Below are 21,755 nucleotides of genomic sequence, written 5' to 3'. Positions count from 1 at the left end.
TCTGCCTTGCTCCTGGTCAAAGGTTTAATAGGGGGTCTAAACCTGGTGTCTATAGGAGACTCAGGGCATATCTTCATGGGGACATTCAGGAAAGGTAAGCTGAATTAACTCAAGGCATGAATCTGAAGTTCCTTAAAGGCCACTTTACTCTGAATGAAAAACATTGACAGAGGGGTTTAATGTGTTTTAAATAATGCACTTTAAAGTCACCCCTTTAAGGTTACTTTAGGGTAAGTTAATTTATCTTTCCTGAGTGTTCCCGTGTAGATGTGCCCTTAGAGAGGAGAATTGTATCCCAACCATGGGAGCAACTTGGCTTCAGAACTTTAGGAGAGGGGAATTGATGTCAAGTCTGTATTGTGGTTCCTAATTCACCATTGCTAAACCCTGGTCTATATTAATAGTTAGGTTGACATAGCTACACCAGTCAGGGGTGTGAAAAATCCACACCCCGACTGACATACACCTCTACCCCGATATAATGCGACCCGATATAACACGAATTCGGATATAACACTGTAAAACAGCGCTCCGGAGGGGACGGGGGCGAGGCTACACACTCCAGCGGATCAAAGCAAGTTCGATATAACGCGGTTTCACCTATAACGTGGTGAGATTTTTTGGCTCCCGAGGACAGCGTTATATCGGGGTAGAGGTGTAGTTACATCAGCCTAACCACCCGTGTAGATGCAGCTGTGTCCAGGAAAGAATGCTTCAGTCAATGTAGCTACCATTGTTCTGGGAGGTGGCGTTGTTCCGAGTACAATCCCACTCAAGACCTCCAAGGTCTCGAGTGGGATTGTACTCGGAACAGCCAGCCCGCCTCACTGCCCACGTCATTCCAAATGTTGTTACATTGACGCTTTTGATAATTACACTTTACACCTGAGGGCAGGAGAGATGTTTACTTGGGAGAAAGATACACGGTATGCCACGGGAAATGGCTTGTCCCTAAAATGCCCCTTAAAATAAAGCATTGACTCTTTTTTCATATGGTTTCCCTTATTTCCATCCAACAAAGATGGTCACCGTTAGTGGTGCCTTTAGGCCAGGTGGTTGGATTCATACTAAGGGGTTGTCTTCCCTGCAGAAAAAAAGGTGTGTTAGTTAACTCAAGTTAAGAACACACCCTTTTTGGCAGTTAAGACCTATCTGCACCTCAGGGCAGCCCACCTTTCTCTTCTGCCCACCTGACCCATCTCTGCCATTTATTTCTGGTTTGCTACGGAGAAACCCAAGCTGCGGCCCTCCTTTGCTCACTGTTTACCTGCAGACATCTAACCTCTGTCTCTCTCTGGCAGGGAATTCTGGATTTCGACAAGAAGTGTTTCCAGAAATATGGTAAAATTTGGGGGTGAGTTTTCCACTGAACAAAATCCCTAATTCATGGTGAGATCTGAGGAGCCCCAAAACGTAACGATTACATCCTTTCAAAGGGCCATTGGTCATTGCAACCTCTTTTTCTCCACATAATGCTCTATCTTGGCATTTTAATTCCTGCTGCGGTAGGCTAGATCACAGGGGAAACTCAGGTTCACCAGTCTCAGTTCTTCTGTGCTGAAAATATGACTGAGGCTACTGGAGCACGCTGAGATCTTCCGCTTTGTCCTCAAAGGCTCTTTGTAATGGGGTGTGCTCATCTCGAGACTGCCCCCTTGTGTCAGGGTGCAATGATGCAGGGGTTTTCATCTTTAGCACCCCTGGCAGGCTGTCTGTCTTTGGGCACCATTCAGCCCCTCCAGCTGAGAAGTGACTAGTCCTAATAATAATAAATATCCACGTGCAGTCCAAAGTCCCAGAGTCAGCCTGTCCTCTGGGAACTGTGCTCAACCCTTCCCTGGGGCTCCCCTGCCTTTCTCCAGCTCTGTCCCACCCAACCTTAGTCTCCCTGAGGCCTCTAGCCACTAACTACACTAGCTACACAGCAAAGCAAAACCCGGGCCAGGCCACTCGGGGCTGTTTCATTGCTGTGTAGACGTCCAGGCTCGGGCTGGAGCCCAGACTCTAGGACCCTGCAGTGTGGGAGGGTCACAGAGCCAGCCCTGGTCAGCCGCCGGTTTTTCTTTGCTGTGTAGAGGTAGCTAATAGTGCCCTTTGCCAGAGCCTGCTTGCCTGAACTCTCGCAGCCTATTTATAAGGCCCAGGTGTCGACCCTCTGGCCGACAAGCTAGGATTGGATTATTACCCAGGTGGAGTGAATGTGCCCAACTGCCCTTTAACCCTTTCACCCCTTCACCCTCTTCTCTCGCCCTTTGTTTCCAGTTGGGGTTGTAACGCTCTGATCAGTGTTGGGATGATGGCAGATAGTGCTCTGAGCTTTTGTTTGCACAGCAGCTTAGTAAATAGCCCAATCCTACCCCCTCTGGGCCAGATTTGACACGGCCCTACAGCTCCTTGTGCCAGCTAGCCTGGAGCTAAAAGCTTGTAGGGCAGGCATGAGGCCCCCCAGGAATACCTCCAGCACAGGAAGCCCCTATATGTGGCTCTGACAGCTAGGCAGAGCTGTCCCCCTACAATCACAGGGGCATTCTGGGATATAGGGGCAGGCATAGCAAGGGTTGGAGGAGGCATGGCTGGGCCCGGCCTGCTCCTGGAAGATTCCACTCCCCTGCCAACCCCCATAGGGGTCACTGTAGTAAGACACAAATTTGAGCGGCCCTCAGGGCTCCTGTAACCTGTGCTGGGTGTCCCAGGGAGGCACAAACTGCCTCTCTCTGTGCTCTCCCTTGTTCCTCAGCTGCAGCACTGTCAGAGATGCCATTTCTGTCTGGGAGTGCTTCCCCTTTCACCTAACCCTGAGAGAATGGCACCTCCGCTCAGTGCGGTCCAGACCTTACCCCTGTGCTCTGAGTAAGCCTTCCCAGCCAAGGAAGGGAGACCGTCTTTCCCCAGCTTTACAACCCATGCAGAAATCATGGCTTCTAGATCCCAAAATGAGCCTGGAGCCTTTGAAGTTGCCATTCTGTCTGGCCGGCTGCTGCTGCAGGTTTTTATCTTGTTTATCAGCTCCTCCTACAATCAGGGCATGAGCTACCTTTAGTCCTGATTGCCTCTTTCACAGTGTGGCCAGAAATGCAGGGGGCTCTCTCATCACATTTCCCTTAGGATCCTCTCGGAGGGAAATTGTTGCACAAAACTCTGAAACGTTTCATGCGCTCAAAACATTTTTAAAAGATAAAAGTGCTTGAGATTTGTGAAATCTGAGACACGCACCTGCACCCCCGGCTCACCCACCCCTGGGCCCAAGCCTTGGATTTTAATGTTTTTCTACATACTTTGATTAAAAAAACAGACGCAGCAGATGTTTGGTTTTTTTCCCCCTCTGCTTTTCTGAGACGCTGTGCAGAGAAATCCATTTTTCTTCCATTTGGGCTAATCTGGGCGGATGTATTAACCAATGGGGGAAACAGAGAGAGATCAGACAGCACAAACACAGTGAATCAATACAGTGATAATCAGCATCCCCCTGCCCAAACACGCCCCACTTTGGCAATGCTGTTGTCAGCAGTGCAGATATTTGCTAGAAATGCTAGATATCAACGCTTGGAACTATTCTTCCACCCCTATTTCTTCTATTTACCGAGTCATAAAACAATTTCAGAATCGTATCCCTTTTGACGGGTTTTAGGGGAGTTTGCAGGGGGCGGGATGTGGAGAATTGAGGCCCGTTGGTATTGGCACTGTAAATTAGTATGGGTGATTATTTATTCATGACTAAACCAAGACACTGCTGCTCTATCTGACACAAACATAGGACTGATTCAGAGTTTCTCTTTGGCCTAGATTTTTTGATGGCAGGCAGCCAGTCCTGGCTATTCTGGACCCTGTAATCATCAAAACCATCCTGGTGAAAGAGTGCTATACCCTCTTTACCAATCGCCGGGTAGGTACCCAGTATAGGGCTTTCCTATGCCGACCTGATGCAGCATGTGTGTGGTGGGAAGGCAGGGTTTCTCAGAGCAATGCAACCTTTCAGTAACACGAGCTGCTCCCAGGACAGGCCTGGGAGACAGGACACCTGCGTCCTATTCCCGGCTCTGCCATTGACTCACTGTGTGACTGTGGGCAAGTCACACGTCCCATCTCTGTGCCTCAGTTTCCCCATTTATAAAACAAAGGTAATGATACTGACCTCAGAGGGGGTTGTGAGGCCAGGTTGATTGATATTTGGAGTGCTTCAGTTCAAATATACTGTAGCATTGCATACAATTCATTGCTTCACCCACCAGGCAGGGCAAGGTCTTTGCTTCCATATTGCAGTAGTACCATAATGGGCCTGATCCTAGAGTTTCCTAGTGCAGGCAGCAGGGGTCCCATTGCTAAGGCGTTGTGGGCACAGTCAGAGTTTCGTGTTCAGGACGGCCATGTGAAGGTGCTGGTTGAAATCCTACCACAATGCACTGTGTAAGCAGGTACCTTTTGCTTTATTCTCCCCCTTTAGATCTTTGGTCTAAGTGGAGATTTGGAGTCTGCCCTTACGATAGCTACAGATGAGCAGTGGAAAAGGATTCGCACTGTGCTCTCTCCAACGTTCACCAGCGGGAAACTAAAGGAGGTGAAGTCCAGATTACATTAATAGTTCCAGTTTGGGTCAGTGGCTTGAAAGCTATTTGGATTTGGTGCCTGAATACAGAGCCACCTGGAAAATCATCTTGCTGTGCCACTCATCCCCTTACTATACTCATTTGCCAAAAGGGCCTCTGCCTACCCATCCTTATGTGCATTTCCACAACATGATGTTTTTTCAGTCAGGATGAGGGTGGTGGATTTTTCCCCATTCTGCCCCTCATCATGGCCTCTCATCCTTACTGAGAGTAAAGAACTGACCTCTGGGGAAATGAAATGGCTACATTCTCTTTCCAAGATTTGCCATACTAGTGTATGGCAATCTGTTGCCGGGGATCCCACCATTGACCTGAGATTTCTTCTTGCTGATCCCTCTTCACGATGAGGACAGCAGCACAATGGGTAGATCCGCAGTCGGAGCGCTGGGGGTGTGATTCCCAGCTCGAGGAGACATATTCCTGCCAGCTGTGATCCAGGTAGCATGCTAAAAATAGAGCGTGGCCGTGGGACCATGGGTGGCAAGACAGGTTAGCCACCCCAAGTTCGTGCCCATCTGAGATAATAGGTACCTACTCTGTCAGCCAGCCCCTCCTGTCACTCTCATCGCCACGGCTTGTTACCCGCACACTATAGAGCGCCTCACCTTTACTTTTCCGTGGGCACAAGGGGTTAATATAGTCACCCCGCCCTTACCCAGTCCTTAGGCTCAGGGAGTATTCTTCTGCGGGTTTGTGGGGCCTTTTACCAGTGAAAGAGCCTAACACGGTAATATCCTTAACCTCTATTTATTAACAGTTACCAAAACCGAATACACACACTAATAGGGTGACCAGATAGCAAGTGTCAAAAATCAGGATGGGGTTAGGGAGGTAATAGGTGTCTACATAAGAAAAAGCCCCCAAAAGCGGGACCGTCCCTATAAAATCAGGACATCTGGTCACCCTACACACTAAGCATATATGCTCATCACTCCCAATAAGGCAGATGAATTTTTCCTGCTGGCCAGTCAGGGTCAGATCATCTGGGTCTCCAGGTTCTGCACAATATAATTGGCAGGGTGTTGAGATCTGGCAGCTCTGATTTTGGCCCGTGTCCTGCAGTTAGGTTCCAGAGAACTTCCTTTTGGACCCCAGTTTATATAGTGAAACTTGAGTCCTGCTTAGCTGTACCATAACCAATCATTTTGAATTAAAGTACTACCAAACAGTATTTTTCACCAATCAAAACCCATTACGAAACAATTCTTTAACCAATCACATCCCACCACCTTAGTTGATTTAAATCTTGCAAAATTAGTTATTGAACAGATGGAAACAATTAAAGAATCAGAGACCCTGCAGATAAACAATAGAGAAGTATCAGAGGGGTAGCCGTGTTAGTCTGAATCTGTAAAAAGCAACAGAGAGTCCTGTGGCACCTTTAAGACTAACAGAAGTATTGGAGCATAAGCTTTCGTGGGTAAAAACCTCACTTCTTCAGATGCAAGTAATGGAAATTTCCAGAGGCAGGTATAAAGCAGTATGGAGATAACGAGGTTAGTTCAATCAGGGAGGGTGAGGTGCTCTGCTAGCAGTTGAGGTGTGAACACCAAGGGAGGAGAAACTGCTTCTGTAGTTGGATAGCCATTCACAGTCTTTGTTTAATCCTGATCTGATGGTGTCAAATTTGCAAATGAACTGGAGCTCAGCAGTTTCTCTTTGGAGTCTGGTCCTGAAGTTTTTTTGCTGTAAGATGGCTACCTTTACATCTGCTATTGTGTGGCCAGGAAGGTTGAAGTGTTCTCCTACAGGTTTTTGTATATTGCCATTCCTGATATCTGACTTGTGTCCATTTATCCTCTTGCGTAGTGACTGTCCAGTTTGGCCAATTTACATAGCAGAGGGGCATTGCTGGCACATGATGGCATATATAACATTGGTGGACGTGCAGGTGAATGAGCCGGTGATGTTGTAGCTGATCTGGTTAGGTCCTGTGATAGTGTTGCTGGTGTAGATATGTGGGCAGAGTTGGCATCGAGGTTTGTTGCATGGGTTGGGTCCTGAGTTAGAATTGTTATGGTGCGGTGTGTGGTTGCTGGTGAGAATATGCTTAAGGTTGGCGGGTTGTCTATGGGCAAGGACTGGCCTGCCTCCCAAGGTCTGTGAAAGTGAGGGATCATTGTCCAGGATGGGTTGTAGATCACTGATGATGCGTTGGAGAGGTTTAAGCTGAGGACTGTAGGTGATGGCCGGTGGAGTTCTGTTGGTTTCTTTTTTGGGTCTGTCTTGTAGCAGGAGGCTTCTGGGTACACGTCTGGCTCTGTGGATTTGTTTCTTTATTTCCTTGTGTGGGTATCGTAGTTTTGAGAATGCTTGGTGAAGATCTTGTAGATGTTGGTCTCTGTCTGAGGGGTTCACCTGCATGTCCACCAATGTTAGATATGCCATCATGTGCCAGCAATGTCCCTCTGCTATGTACATTGGCCAAACTGGACAGTCACTACGCAAGAGGATAAATGGACACAAGTCAGATATCAGGAATGGCAATATACAAAAACCTATAGGAGAACACTTCAACCTTCCTGGCCACACAATAGCAGATGTAAAGGTAGCCATCTTACAGCAAAAAAACTTCAGGACCAGACTCCAAAGAGAAACTGCTGAGCTCCAGTTCATTTGCAAATTTGACACCATCAGATCAGGATTAAACAAAGACTGTGAATGGCTATCCAATACAGAAGCAGTTTCTCCTCCCTTGGTGTTCACACCTCAACTGCTAGCAGAGCACCACACCCTCCCTGATTGAACTAACCTCGTTATCTCCATACTGCTTTATACCTGCCTCTGGAAATTTCCATTACTTGCAATAGAGAAGTAGGGGACCCTAAAATAATCCAAAATAATTTGAAAAATAATCCCAAAAAAGTCTAGCCATTTTGTTTTGACATTTTTGAAAAGTTTTGATTTTTTTTGTTTGAAATGACTTTTCCTTTAAAAGCTTCCTTTAATTTTTTTTAAGTTTACAAATGGTGAAAATCTAAATGAAACAATTTGATTTTGTCAAAATGAAACATTTTGTTCAACCTGAAATGAAATGTTTTTCAACTGTTTGGTTTGCCAAATATTTTTTTAAAACAAACAAACAACACCTTTTCAGTTTGACCCAAAACAGTTTTTTCCCCTCCTCCCAATTTTTAGGAATTGCCCCCAAACCAGAAAAAAACCCTATTTGCCCAGCACTAAGAGTGGGTGCTTGACTGCTGGTGCTTTCCACACTGTAGCCGGGAGATGGACTACATGGGTTTCTCAATCCTTTTCACCTATGCTCTCCCTTCAGGGCAGACAGCTACAGAATCTACCTGTGTCACTGATGGACGGCACTGCATTGGCCTTTGCACCATGTGATGCTTTCTGGAGGGGAAGCTGGGTGTGTTGTGGGGGGGACCCCTTTTTAGTTCACACCCAGATGATTCTGTGGAACAACTACAGAGATAAGAGCAACCCTGTTCTATCCCCAACCATGTCTGAGCCCTGGCTGTAATGATGCCCCCCTCAAACCAGAGTGTTGATCATTATGAGGGGACAGCCAGCATATAGCAATGCTGAGTTACCTAGCGGTGACCCTGCTTCAGGATCCAGAAGGTGTCTGCAATGCCTTGTGCTTTGGTTTGCATTTCAGATGTTTCCTCTCATGAATCGCCATGGAGAGATTTTAGTGAAAAACATCCAGAAGAAAGTGGATAACGACGAATCCCTGGAAATGAAAAGGTGAGTAGCTTTGTTGGGCTGGCAGGAAAGAGCCTGTGTTCACCACAGGTGTGGGGAGCAAGTCTTTGGAGTTCAAAGGTAGCCCCAGCCACAGAATTTGGTTTGGCTCTAGCTTGCCCTAAGCATGCTGCACATTTCATCTCTGTGAAGTATAGCTGAGTTGGAGAGGCTATGACAGCCTTCACACAGCATCTTCCACTCGAGACAATGCCCATCACACTGTAAAGATGTGTTTACTTTTATTTAAAATGCACATGGATATTCTGATGCTTCCACAATAGGGACCAGGCCCCCACAAAGATATTTCTACGTTCCCACTTTTCTCCCCCACCTTTCCTGAGATGTGACATGGAGACAATCTCCATAACAGTCCTGCTCATGGCACATTTCTCAGTTGCATGCTGCCTCTCTCTGCCCGGATCAGACAAGACCAGTTCTAGTCACTACACTTCTGTGGTTTTGTCATTCTACTAGCTGTTGTGGGAGGGGGGGAAGGGGCAGAGTCTTGTTGGGGATGGGAGAAATCAGGCCCATCCCAGGAGCATGACAAACTGCAGAAGGGGAAAAAGGCATTTTAAGGTAATTTTAACAGTCGCTTTTAGAGATGAGAGGTGCTTGCTCTCAAATGCTGATGGAATTTAGAGCATGTTCTTTGCTACCCTGTACTGCAGTTCAGCTCCATCCACCTACCGTCCAGTGTGCTGGGCTCATAGAGAGAGATTGAGGGCAATTTAGTCATAAAGGGAACTGGCAAAAACTGGGGAAGTGTGTCCTGTTTATACCCAAACTGGGGCAAGGACTCGATTTTGATAGGACCAAGGTTCCAGGCTTTTGGAGGTATTGAGTCCTTGAGCAGGGGAAGTTCTCCGTGCTGAGGATTCTCCCTGGGAAGATCCCCTAGTCTTGCTGAGTTCCTCGCATTCATTTTCTCCACCTCTCTCCTCAGCATCTTCGGCGCCTACAGCTTGGATGTGGTGGCCAGCACTTCATTTAGTGTGAACATCGACTCTATGAACAACCCCAACGACCCCCTGGTCGCCTACATCAAGAAGTATCTCTCATTCAATTTCTTTAACCCACTGCTCCTGTCAGTAGGTATGAGGATCCTACACACCTAAAGACTCAGATTCCTGGATTAGTGCCTTAGGGCCTGTGTACCCTATCTCCCATCATTTCCTTGGTGATTTCAGGGTCCCCTTCACTTTTCAGGAGGTGCTCAGCCCCTTGTAGGATCAGGCCCCCAGGCAGGTTTGTAAAGATACTTATATAGAGAGATTGTCCCCCATTCTTTTGGCCAGCTCAGTCTGCAGTACCCAGCAAAATAACTGGATGCAGAAGAAAGATGGAGAACTTTTATTCCCTTGGCAGGACAACTACACTGAATGTGGCACCACAGTTGGCTAAGTAGAGGGGTAAAAGTCAGGAGATTCTCAAGTGAAATTCCCACCCACCCCACAACCGTGGGCTCCTGTTATCCCTCTTGACTGGGCTTCTGAACTAGGTGAAGTAAATTGGGAGTCACCAGTTGTCATTAGAGCCAGAAGCACCAGAAAAAGGTGATTTGGCAGGCTAGTTGTTCTTGGCGAGTAGCCCAGACCCTGCTCCCTCTCCCGCTGTGCCTTGGAGCTCACATCTTACTGCAGTCTGTTAACAGCGAGGGGAACGGTTTTGTTTCTCTCCTTTTCAGTGATGTTCCCCTTCCTCACGCCAGTGCTGGAGAAGATGAACGTGAGTCTGTTTCCCTCGGGATTCCTGGACTTTTTCCTCAACATCATCCAGCGCATCAAGAAGGAGCGGCAGAAGAACGACCACTCGGTCAGTCTGGCCCACCTCGTCTTCCTTATCATGCATGCGCTCGCTCCGAGAGTATGACTACACTGGAGCTGGAGATGTCGTTTCCAGCTCCAGGAAACAGACCCAAGCCAGCTCTGATCGAGCTTGTGTGCTAAAGATAGATGTGTGGCTGCAACGGCGCAAGCAGCAGGAAGGGCTAAGCACCCCAAGTAGAATTCTATCTGAGAATCTAGGTACGTTCTCAGGTGGCTAGCCCCTCCCGCTGCTCATGCTGATGCAGTTGTAGTTCTATTTTTAGCACGCTAACGCAATCGGAACGAGCGCGGGTATGTCTCCTCCCACTGGAAATTGCGCCTTCAGCTCCGGTGTAGACATATCCTCTGTGGGGAAGATGTCTGAGCCCGTCCCCAAAGGCGACACTCCATACTAGCTCTCGGTTTGCCAAATTTGGGTGAGACTGGAAAAATGTCCTGCTCAGGCTTCCATGAGAAAAAAATCATTCCCTTGCTCAAAATGGGTCTCCAGCCTGCACCTTAAGGAGCCTCTTAGCCACCATGCTTTGAGGGCTTCCTTCTCATCCTCCTTATGCTGTTGGACTGACGGAGGAACTGGGACTGAAGCATCAGAGGGGAAGCCTGTGCTGGACTAGCCTTTCATTCCACCCACTGCTCCTCTGAGGGTGCATCTACCCAGCACACAAAGGTGTGATTACAGCATAGCCCACACTAGCTTTAATTTAGTTAGCATGGGTAACAGTAGTGAAGATGTGGCAGCATGGGCTTCAGTGCAGGCTAGCGGCCCCAGTACAAGCGTGCAGGGAACCCTGGGTATGTACTCAAGGTGCTAGCCTGCGCTGAAGTCCATGCCACCGTGTCCTTACTACTATTGTTACCTGTGCTAACTAGATTAAAGCTAGCACGGGCATGCCTACCTGCACTGCAAGCACACCTTCATTTGTGCTGTAGATCTGCCCTGACTCTGTCCTTCCATCCCCAGGACCGGGTGGATTTCCTGCAGCTGATGGTTGACTCGCAGAGCTCAAATGGCAGCTCTGAACCTAATAAGACGACACACTCCTATAAAGGTAAGGCTGCAGGCCCCTCCTCCTCCCAGCCACTAGCTGGGATGTTTCATATAGAGTTTTGGAGGGGCAGGGTTTTAGTACAAGTCAGTAGGATAACCAGAAATGCCTCCCCTGCCACCCCCGCCAAAGCAAGTTCTGTGCTTTCCAGAAATGCATGCTGTGATCTGGATCTCTCTCGGAAATAGAGAATTGAATGCCAACAGCTGGAGTTTCAGAAATGCTGAGCACCCACAATCCCTACTGAAGCCAATGGGAGTTGTTGATTCTCAGCACTCTTGAGAATCTGGACAGTAATGATGTGTGCTGCATATGAAATGGGACAGAATCAAACCTAATGAGCTAGGGGCAAATCCCGAGGCACTTAATCAACCTAACTGGAGATTTCCCGGTGTGAAATCTGAGCCATCAAACCATCAAAGCCAGCAGGGCAAATGACTCAGGATTTGGCCCTAGGTGCTCCTAGTTACTATAATTAATATCTCTCTCTATATCTCCTTACTTCTCTGCCCTTGCCCTTGTCTCTTGCCACGTCCTCCCATACTCTGCCAATGACATTAGCCTTGATCACTCACCTGTCTGTCATTCCCATCGCTCTTTTCATCCCGTCTTCCTCTGCACATGGAACGCCCTCCCTGGAAAACCAATAACTACTCTGCCTTCCTGTATGCCATTCGTCAAGACTCTATATAAGAAACTCAGCCAGCAGTAAAAGGGAGGCCAAGGGTAATTGTAGCGAGGCAACGACTCACTGGCACAGCGCCTCCTGCTGGTCGTCTTGGGAATTAGTTCTTGTACAGCCCAGAGAGCCCTCTGCAGGCCGGTGTCTCGCCTGCCTTAGGGCCCCCGTGTCCCTCCCGGACCTCGGTGCCCCTTACCCTGGGGTTCTGCCCACTGCAGTACCCCCACTCTGGGTCTCCCCTCCCAGGAGAATCCCTACCCCTCTACACCCACCTTGCCTCAGTCGTCATCTAGCCCCCGCTCACTGGGGCAGACGGCAGTCTGTCATGGCCACTCATCACTGGCAAGCGGGTAGGACCAACTGCCTCTGCCTATCCCCAGGCTGTAGCTCTCCTGCCCCAGTACCTCTGCTCCAGTTCAGGTACCTTGCTCCATGGCAGCTAGCCCTTCTCCCTCCAGGGCTGGAGAGAGACTCCTCCAGCTCCTGGCCCCCGGCCCTCTTATCATGGCCAGCTGGGCCCTAATTGAGCTGGCCACAGCTGTGGCTGCTTCCCCCAGCTGTTCTCACTCTTCTTATTTCAGGAGCCAGGTAACCACCCCGCGACAGTAATCAAAGAGAGTTCAGATGTCGTGGTTATATTTTAAAACAATGCATAATCAAGTATAAAAATGTGTGTCATATAAGTAAAATTTGTACATCGTTTTATTTTATCCCTCTCCTTAGTTTGTAAGCTCTTTGGGGCAGGTGATTGTACAGCACCTTGCACGATGGGGCCCCGATCCTGACTGTGGCCTCTGACCCTGTTGCAGTAGAATTGTTAAATAATAATTATTGCAGAGTGCTGCCAGCGTGCTTAGCACAGTCCAGACCTTCCCTCAGGAGATTGCAGTTCACCTCAGAACCTAGGGGAGAGTTTCAGACATCTGTCCACCTATGAATATCTCTGTTACGTTCTTATATTTTCAAACGCTCTATGGAGCAGGAGTGCAGTTCCGCAAACCCTCTCCAGAGCAGGGGCTCTCCTACGCCTGCTCTTCAGGTTGCTGTGTTGCAGCGAATAAACTCAATGGGCCTGTTTCCCATCTCACGGACGTGGATGTGACTCAGTTGATTTTAATGGAGTTACTCCTGATTTACACCAGGGTGAGAGGGGAGTCAAGTCCACCACTTGCCGCTGTTGCTTATTGGATTCTAGAGGGGTTAACCCACGTCAGATGGACCTTTCGCTCTTGTGGTGAAATGATCAGCAAAGGAACTGTAGTAAACCCAGGCATAGGGCTCTCATCTGAGCTGGTCAGTGTATAGAAGGGAGGCTTCACCCTCCCTGTGTGCTTTCATTCCTCTTTTTCCAGCTCTGTCTGACAAGGAAATTATGGCGCAGGCCCTTGTCTTTATCTTAGCTGGTTATGAGACCACCAGCTCCACCCTCAACTTCCTCTCATATAACCTGGCCACTCACCCCGACGTGCAGCAGAGACTGCAGGAGGAGATTGACGCCGCGCTTCCCAACAAGGTCAGAGGGGTTTGCAGGGCTCTGGGTCCAGCAGACGCACTCTGGTCGCTGCTGGGCGGGGGCTGAGCTCAACCTGGGTGGAAGGCGGAGCATCTGTTCTGTGCATAGGAGGTTTCCCCCACCAGGGCTGTCAATCCTACACCATGCACTATTGTGACCAAGGCTTCCTTTGGCCATAGTATCCCAGTCTTTCGATAGCATCTAGGTGAATCAGAGAGCAGAGACGTCTATGCAAGTTCCCTCGTGCGACCTGCCTGTCTGTGCCAGGGGGCACCTGGAATGGCGGGGCAGGACCAAGGACGGGGATTGAGGTCATTCCCTGGTGTCCATCTTAGACAACCTCTGGATTGGATGACACAGGCAGAGGCTACTGAAGGGGAACCTGGATACAGGAGCCTCATTGAGCCCACATCTGCAAGATGGGGCCTAACTAGACCCAGTTTAACCTTGGCATCCTGATGCTGCAGTATTTAAAGTAGCAGCCCTCTGGGTCAGCACTGTACCAGAACCTCAGTCTCATGCTAGAGGGCGCTGTCCTGCTGGAGGTGGACATGACGATTTGCCCCCGGGTCCCATCGTCATCCTGATCTGTTTAGCATGGCTATTGTGCATATACGCAGCCAGGCAAGCCCTCAGATGGCCTCCTCTGTACCTGAAAATCTGTTTCCCTCTGCCATTCCCTCCCCAGGCGGCTCCCACCTACGACGCCATCCTGCAGATGGAGTATCTCGACATGGTGGTGAATGAAACCCTCAGGCTCTTCCCCGCAGGTGGGCGGATCGAAAGAGTCTGCAAGAAAACCATTGAGATAAACGGAGTGACCATTCCAAAAGGCACCGTGACACTGATCCCAGCCTACGTGCTGCATCAGGACCCGGAATACTGGCCAGAGCCGGAAGAGTTCAGGCCCGAGAGGTAAGGGCCAGGGAGGGGGAAGACGTGCTGCTTCCTCCTGTCTGTGAGTGAAAATGGCAGCGAAAATGGGGGAAGCGTGACTATAGCATTTAAATGAGGCATTTATTAATGTCTGACATCCAGTCCTAGCGTTGTCTCGCGGGGAGTTTTATGATCTACATCCATAAACTGTGCATGGAATTTAATTAACTGTATTGAAGAAAATGACACTGAAACCAGTGCTCAGCCGCTATAACACTGAGGGGTTTATGGCCAGACATTAAAGCAAGAGCAATAGGGTGACTGGCACGGTGCCATGCAGATCAGCAATGGAAGGGCAAAGGGGTGTAGAAAATAAAATTTAATTTTCCAGTTCACGTTATGAATGTTCCCTGCTCAGGAATTACTGATGGGTCAGACCCTGAGAAATGAGGCAAGAATCTGATGGAATTAGGTGGCCTAACCCTCACTGGATTGCAAAAGGCCCAGCAGCTATTCTGAGTTGGCACAGAGAGCCAGGAATAATTCTCTCTCTCAATAATGATATTAAGTGCTGACATTTATATAGCAGTCTTCATGCGAAGAGCCCAAATTCTACAAACTATTGCAGACTAATCCCCAGTCATTGAAATGCACCCACCTCTGGGGTGAAACAGGGCAGCTGTTTAACAGTACATGACAGCACCAGGCCAAAGTTTAGAAGATGTGAAGAATAACATGTCCAGCTGAAACTGCATGAGGAATCTTAGACAGATGAAATGTAATTACCCAATTGGATTTATGCACAGTGATGAGAACTGTGCTAGGTGGCCAACTCTGCTTTAGTATCAGATACATAGCTGGCAAGTGATACAACTGATGGCAGGTAGCACCACTCAGGAGGAGACACGATTAGAGATGAGACTGAATAACGTAAAAATGACTAAAGAACTAGAAGTTCCGCACAAGTTACTCTGAAGTCAACTTAGCCTCTTTGTGATGCGCTCCAAACAGCTCTCCCAAGCCAGGCATGGTAGGGTCACCTCAGCAGTTGGATGGGTGAGCTCCAAGGAACACCTGACATTGTGTGTGTGTGCTCTGGGAAGCAGTGTTGGGAATTAAGTAGGTGTAACACGTTCCTCTGGGTCAGCACTGCATATGTACCTCAGACTCAAGCTAGAGTGCTGGCCTTCTGGAGGTACTGTTGGTTCAGATGAAGTGTAAAATTGACATTTTGTCCACTTGTGTGATTAATGTTCCCGTGCTGCTTTTCATAAGAGTACGGGTATTCTAGCTAAATTCCAGCCTGGGATATTATAATCTACCTAGCCTACCTTTCCCCATTATAGTTAGATATAGTATTCGTCTTCACTTCCTAAACATTTGTGTAGTGTTGTTGTCTGCCGTTAAACAGCTGCTCCATTCTACCCCAGAGGCTCTATTTCAGTGGTGATTGCAGTGAGCCTTATCTAGTTTGTAGACCCATTTAAATCTGTGAAGTACTTTGGAATGGAATGTGCTATAAAAATATAAGTTGTCATTTTGACTTAGGACTATTTAAATGTTTCACTGGCGAAGCTCTTTTATTTCACTGATCCTGTCCGGTTTGCAGCACAAAGAAAGAATATCTCTGCTCTTCTGAGCGGCATGTCTCAAAAGCTAGCTCTTGTACAGACCAGACAGGGAGAGAGACCCTTGCTCTGTTTGTCCATTTATTTGTTATAAGAAGATCTAGAGCTGTTTTTTGTGATATGGACTCTGGGTTTAGTTTCTGGGACGAGAAGGATTTCAACTTCAGTTCTGAGAACAGAGTTACTCTGAAATCACTAGTATATTCTAGGACTTCCTGCTCATTTGAAGGCCCTGGAGATACACAGCAAATTCTAGGCACCAGCATGGAAGTTGTACGGTGATGGAGGAACATGGGAAATAGATGAGTTCTGATTGAAATATGCAAAACAGGCCTTTGCCTCCTCCCAATCCCTTGAGCATGCCAAATCCAACAAGGAGGACAGGTCCTGAGACAATAGTTTCTCCTAACTTGTTTCTTCATTTCTCTGATTGGAACAGGTTCAGTAAAGAGAACAGAGAGAGCATTGACCCCTACATTTTCCTGCCCTTTGGAGCTGGTCCCAGGAACTGCATTGGAATGAGGTTTGCTCTTCTCAGCATGAAAGTGGCCATGATTGTGCTGTTGCAAAGGTTTTCCTTCAGAACCTGCAAAGACACCCCGGTGAGAATCCAGCCTTGTATCTGTATCATTTGTTTTACTTCCTGTGATGGTCTTTGCTCGTGGGAAGTGTTGCCTAGTGGTCAGGGCTTAGGCTCTTCAAAATTGGGAGATCTTATATAGATGAGGCAAATTCTTCAAACTACCTCCTTCCTCCTGTCAGCATGTCCTCAGTCTTGCTTGGGCTTCAGATTCATACATGTACTGATTGAGCAAGGCACTCAGAAAGTTGGAGATGGTGCAATTTATATTTGACATAAAGTAGGTGCAATTTGCTATTTGAAAGTATATGTCAAATAATCCCTGCTGTAAGCTCTTTGTCTGTAACTGCTTTGGGAGAAGTTTGTTCTGTTCCCAGCTAAGTGAGTGTTATTCTTAGGTTTTCAGGGCAGGTTCTCACAATTTCAAATTCTAAGTTTGCTTTCTGTGAATATTCTACAGCACTCCCGTAAAATGTGCCATTTCCAAGGACGTCATTGTCCACGAGCTTGTTTGCTGGGGGAAGATGAGCCCAATGGCCATGAACATGCGCAAACCAGATTTGTTTTAAAAATCAAACCGATATTTGCAGAAGTTTTCCTTGGGTGTGAGTGCTCAGCTCTAAACTCTACTGACCTGAGCTGTAACTGAACTGTTAACTTGGAGGTGAAAGACTGTAGCAGCCCATTAACAATCCACTGACCTACCCAGCCTCCCCTGAATCTAAAGACACTTTTCTAGTCCTGAAATGGATCCGTTTAATTTAATTAGAGGAAGACTAGTTAAATATGTATCATATCACTAATGCCAGTAGCTTTATGTAGCTCCTCCAGCTTTCCCACCAAAATACCACTCCAAAATATATGCTCAAAGAGGCTGCTTTCCCCTTGGGCTGAGTGATGCAGGCTGTACTGAGAGCCAAACTTCAGGCATCAGGAGGTTACTCAGGATTCCTGGTATGAGCCCATAGGAAGCCTGAAGCAACCTGTTGCGTTGTTGATGTTGTCTTGTTGGGAAGGAGGATGCTGGGTATCCTGCTTGAACTGGTGAATCTCAGCAGCATTGAATCCCCTAGGAGCTAGACAGGGAAATAGACCATGTCCTACCCATCCTCTGCAAGTGCAAGACTGTTCCCAGCACTACATCCTCCGCTGCTCTATCCAGACTAGTTTTAAAAGTCTCATGGTTCGATGCTTCCAGCCTGTCCCTGGGACAGACAGTTCCACAGCCTGGTGCCTCTCACTGACAGGAAGTTTCTCCGGCTATTCAGTCTGATAATCCTTTCTTCGTTTCATTCCATTACTCCTGCATGTCACACACAATACCTCTCCCGCCTTAGTGTTTACACTTATCAGCTATTAACAGACTGCTACCATGTCCCTGTTTAGTCATTGCTCAGCCAAGATTTACCTCATAAAACCTATCCTTGTATGTCCAGCTCCCTCATCCATTGTGTGGTTCTCCTTTGAGCTCCTCCCAATATATCAATATCTTAGGGGGCCAGAATTGAAGGCAATATTGATCCTGCTACTGGAGAACATTATACCTGTACTGCACCCAGGGCCGGCTCCACCTATTACCCCCACTCCCGGGTCCTAATTTTCCATACTTGCTATCTGGTCACCCTAAATGGGTGCTTTGTAGGGTATGTCCACATTTGGAGCTGGCAGATCAAGCACTCTCTGAGCTAGCATGCTAAAAATAGTGTGTAGCTGCTCTGAGTGTGTCCCCGTCAGAGACCCTAGGTATGTACTCGGGGCAGTTAGCCCCTCCTGCGATTCATGCTGCCATGGCTACGTTCTATTTTTTGCATGCTCGCTTGATGACAGCTAGCGCCCGTATGTCTGCTCAAGCTGGGAGTCACAACCCCACACCAACGCGTAGACAACATGCCCTTAGTTGTTCCCAGGGCATTGGGCTTTTGTCAGAAAAGCCTGGGAGGGGTGTAATGTCTGCTGTGTCCCTTTATAGCTCTCTGCATTCACTAGCTTTCTTTTGATTTTTCTCTACTAATGGTGAAGATCCCTCTGGTGCTGGACACGAAGGGTTTCTTGCAGCCCAAGAAGCCAATCATTCTGAAGATGGTCCCCAGAACCCAGGTCGATCCAGAAGAGTAAAAGAATTTTGCAGCGGATCAGAGGCTGCTGTGAGCTGCTCCTTCCGCCCCACTCGTCTCTCTATCACTCCCATGAGAATAGGAATGAGCCATGTAAAACTGCATAGAGAAAGTAAAAGCAATATCTAGAAAAAGCCCCAGCTGGCATGAAAGCAGGGCCTTGTGAATATACAGCATACCAAATTTTAATCGGAGATTGCGGTTGGCTTTTCTAGCAAACAAACCCACACAAAGTACAGGCTGAGCAGAGTTCAATTTTTACAAAGCAATAACAGAGACCCTGGCCTGTTTCTGATTTATACCAGGGACCCCTTTACACTGTTCGGACAGTCTAAAGGGACCTTTAAGGGTATGCACCCGCTTTCAGGCCCCCTTACACTGCCAGAGCAGGGCTTAGCGTACATGAGCATCAGGCCTCCCGGCGTTGGGACAAAAACGGTGTCACCTCCCATCTGGCTAGACTCAGCCAAAGTTGAGGTTGTTCTGACTCTGTATAAAAATCACATGCCCCAGGTTAGTTTACAATGCCGCGTGGGTAGACGTACCTGAGCTAGCTTTAATCTCACTAGCAGTGAAACCAGAACCACCCGGGCTGTACAGCCGCACCTGGGGACACTAGGTGTGTACTCAAGCAGCTAGCCTGTGCTGCTGGAGCGTCATTATTTTATTTGAGCTAGTTCAAAGCAAGCTCGGCTATGATTACACACGTCACAGTCACACTCTTGACTACTGTGTAGATGTACGCTTAGTCTATGCTATGGACACTACCGTGGCATGCCTGCAACTACACCACTGTAGCCTCATCATGTAGACGCTTCTGACATCAATGGAGGGGGTTTTTCTGTCAATGTCGGAGGTAATCCACCTCCCCGAGAGGGAGTGCAGCTGAAGCCTGACCTGAGTGATTGATACATGGAGGGGGAGGCCCCATTCTTTGGAAGATAGCATTAGGAAGATAAATGAAAACAGGCTGAAAACAGGACATTTGTGCTAAATAAGCGAAGTAAATAGGTTAGTAGGCTAAAAAGACAGAATGTCAGAACCAGCTAAGAGAAGAGGGCGAACACCCCAGGAACTGTTTACTATGAACTAGATAGCAAGGGACAAAATAAGTTAGGAATGTAGAGATGAGGTAAAGAGGAAGTCAAAACATAGGCAGCATGTGGACAGATGCACGTGGTACAGGGATTGGTCTCGGAGGGAGCTGGGTTGATGAAGGAATTCTTCCATCTGCCAAACCATGTCTACACTGGAGGTTAGGATGGCTTAACCATAGTGGTCAGGAATTTTTCACACCCCTGAACTCCGTAGCTAGGTCGATCTACCTTTTAAGCGTAAACCAGGCATCAGACATCAAAGAGCCTTCTGCCCTCAATGGCTATGTAATCTGGTGCTACAGCAGCACTGTCTCTATCAACTGTCAATGCATCAGAGGTCTCTGCTTGGTTTGAAAGACTTATTGGTGCTGTTTCTGACCCTAGTCCAAAGTCACTGCCAGTCTTCTGGACGATCTGATGCTTTAGAAGGAGAGGTCAGGAGGGTCTCTCTCTTAGCACCGGTCACAGTTCATAGAATATCAGGGTTGGAAGGGACCTCAAGAGCTTATCTAGTCCAACCCCCTGCTCAAAGCAGGACCAATCCCCAATTAGATGTTTGCCCCATATCCCTAAATGGTTCCCTCAAGGATTGAACTCGCACCCCTGGGTTTAACAGGCCAATGCTCAAACCACTGAGCTATCCCTCCCCCCATGTGAGGTTTCCTTCCATACATTCCCCTTACTGAAGCTTTGCTTCTGCTTGGTTGCGTCACACCAGTGTAGCTACACGTTGCAGCCCCCTCAGAGTACATGCTGCACCATGGCAGCTTACCCTGGAACTTGACTGGGATAAGCTGCATTGATGCCAACCCCATTTTGTAGAAGTGCAGTGTGTCCACGCTAAGGGCCTGCCCCAATGTAAATACATCAGTGCTACACTGGTGCAAATTACCCTAGTCTAGATGAGCCCTAAGTACCCCTCGTATCATGACCATCACCCTTTTAGCTGAGCACTGGCTTTGAGACACCTTTCACACTGCTAGGTTCAGCTGCATTTATGAAGCTTTTTGGATATTGGGCCCTGCTCAGCAATTTTATTCAGACATTGTCAGTCTCTTCTGGCACTTCAATTGAAATCACGGTGTAGAGCAAATTGCCCATATGTGACTGGTGCTGCCTATTTTGTCCCCATTCCTATTTCTTGCCAAATTGGCCCTGTCTGTCTTCTGGTTTTACAACCCCAGGAGGGAGGTGACATCCCAGGCTGTTTTCCTGGATCACGTGATGCTGTAGCGTTATGGCTCTGTCAGGTGTTAAAGTGACCACATCCTTGCAGGAAATAATGCATGTGACCAATTTCTAGGGCTGACTTGGCTAGATTCTGGTATGTTTTTAGGTGACTGTTATTACTAAAGACTTGCAAAATGGCTCAGCTTGCAGATGAGTTAACTAGAGCAGCGTAGGTATAAGCAGGTACCATGTATGAGCAGTAATTTGCTAAGTGGGAGTGAAGTATATCATGTGTTCTTTTTATTTGTTTGCTTATTGTATCCAGTGGTCTCCTGTGAGAGGGATTCTTTACATAGATATTAGCCCAGTTATGACTTTCTAACTTTGTTCTCTATTATTCCATTTTGTAACTTTGATTTGAATTGTAGTAATACGGCAAGGTGCAGTGCTGGGAAAGCCCTTGGAGTCCTGGAGGACTTGGGTTTGGAAGAAGGATGTCTCTCTCTCTTGGATACTGAGAGCAGAGAAGGCTCACTGGACCTTGTCATTCTTAAATTCCAAATGAGCATAATGCTGAATGCTCTGTATCATAGGTGCTGTGATTTCATATTTACTAATCCAAAAAGTACTAATAAAGGGATAATTAAAATAAAAATCAACATAATTCCTTATCATTTGCACTGAGATGATGCCAACATCTGATTCCACTCCTCGCTCTTCCACACACAAATCAATCCTTTTCTAGGGCAGTGTCCGTGCAGTTCACAATCTCGTTACATCTCCCAAACTCAGCAGGGTGGGGCTTTGTCATTAGCTAGATGGGAGACTTCTAGGGAAATCCCTGGTGTTGCAGGAAAGTTACATTAATGACTGAGATGGGGACCCTCTTCCCTCTGAGTCAGGAATGA

At 47.7% G+C, this 21,755-nt stretch overlaps 1 protein-coding gene across 2 annotated transcripts in view; it reads left to right on the top strand.

Annotated features, from left to right (window-relative positions):
• LOC117883793 (cytochrome P450 3A24-like) overlaps positions 1–21,502 on the top strand; it is a 31,723-nt gene extending 10,221 nt beyond the window's left edge. For both annotated transcript variants that reach the window (XM_034783546.1, XM_034783545.1), the window contains exons 3-13: positions 1,302–1,354; positions 3,784–3,883; positions 4,442–4,555; positions 8,224–8,312; positions 9,259–9,407; positions 10,000–10,127; positions 11,103–11,190; positions 13,222–13,382; positions 14,071–14,297; positions 16,326–16,488; positions 18,486–21,502. In XM_034783546.1, coding sequence (XP_034639437.1) covers positions 1,302–1,354; positions 3,784–3,883; positions 4,442–4,555; positions 8,224–8,312; positions 9,259–9,407; positions 10,000–10,127; positions 11,103–11,190; positions 13,222–13,382; positions 14,071–14,297; positions 16,326–16,488; positions 18,486–18,581 — 1,368 coding nt within the window. In that variant the 3' untranslated portion in view covers positions 18,582–21,502. The remainder of the gene's footprint in view (positions 1–1,301; positions 1,355–3,783; positions 3,884–4,441; positions 4,556–8,223; positions 8,313–9,258; positions 9,408–9,999; positions 10,128–11,102; positions 11,191–13,221; positions 13,383–14,070; positions 14,298–16,325; positions 16,489–18,485) is intronic.
• Positions 21,503–21,755: the final 253 nt, after the last annotated feature.

Source organism: Trachemys scripta, chromosome 10, assembly GCF_013100865.1.
Source record: "Trachemys scripta elegans isolate TJP31775 chromosome 10, CAS_Tse_1.0, whole genome shotgun sequence".
NCBI classification, from domain to species: Eukaryota; Metazoa; Chordata; order Testudines; family Emydidae; genus Trachemys; species Trachemys scripta.
This window is presented reverse-complemented; position numbering and strand designations above follow the sequence as displayed.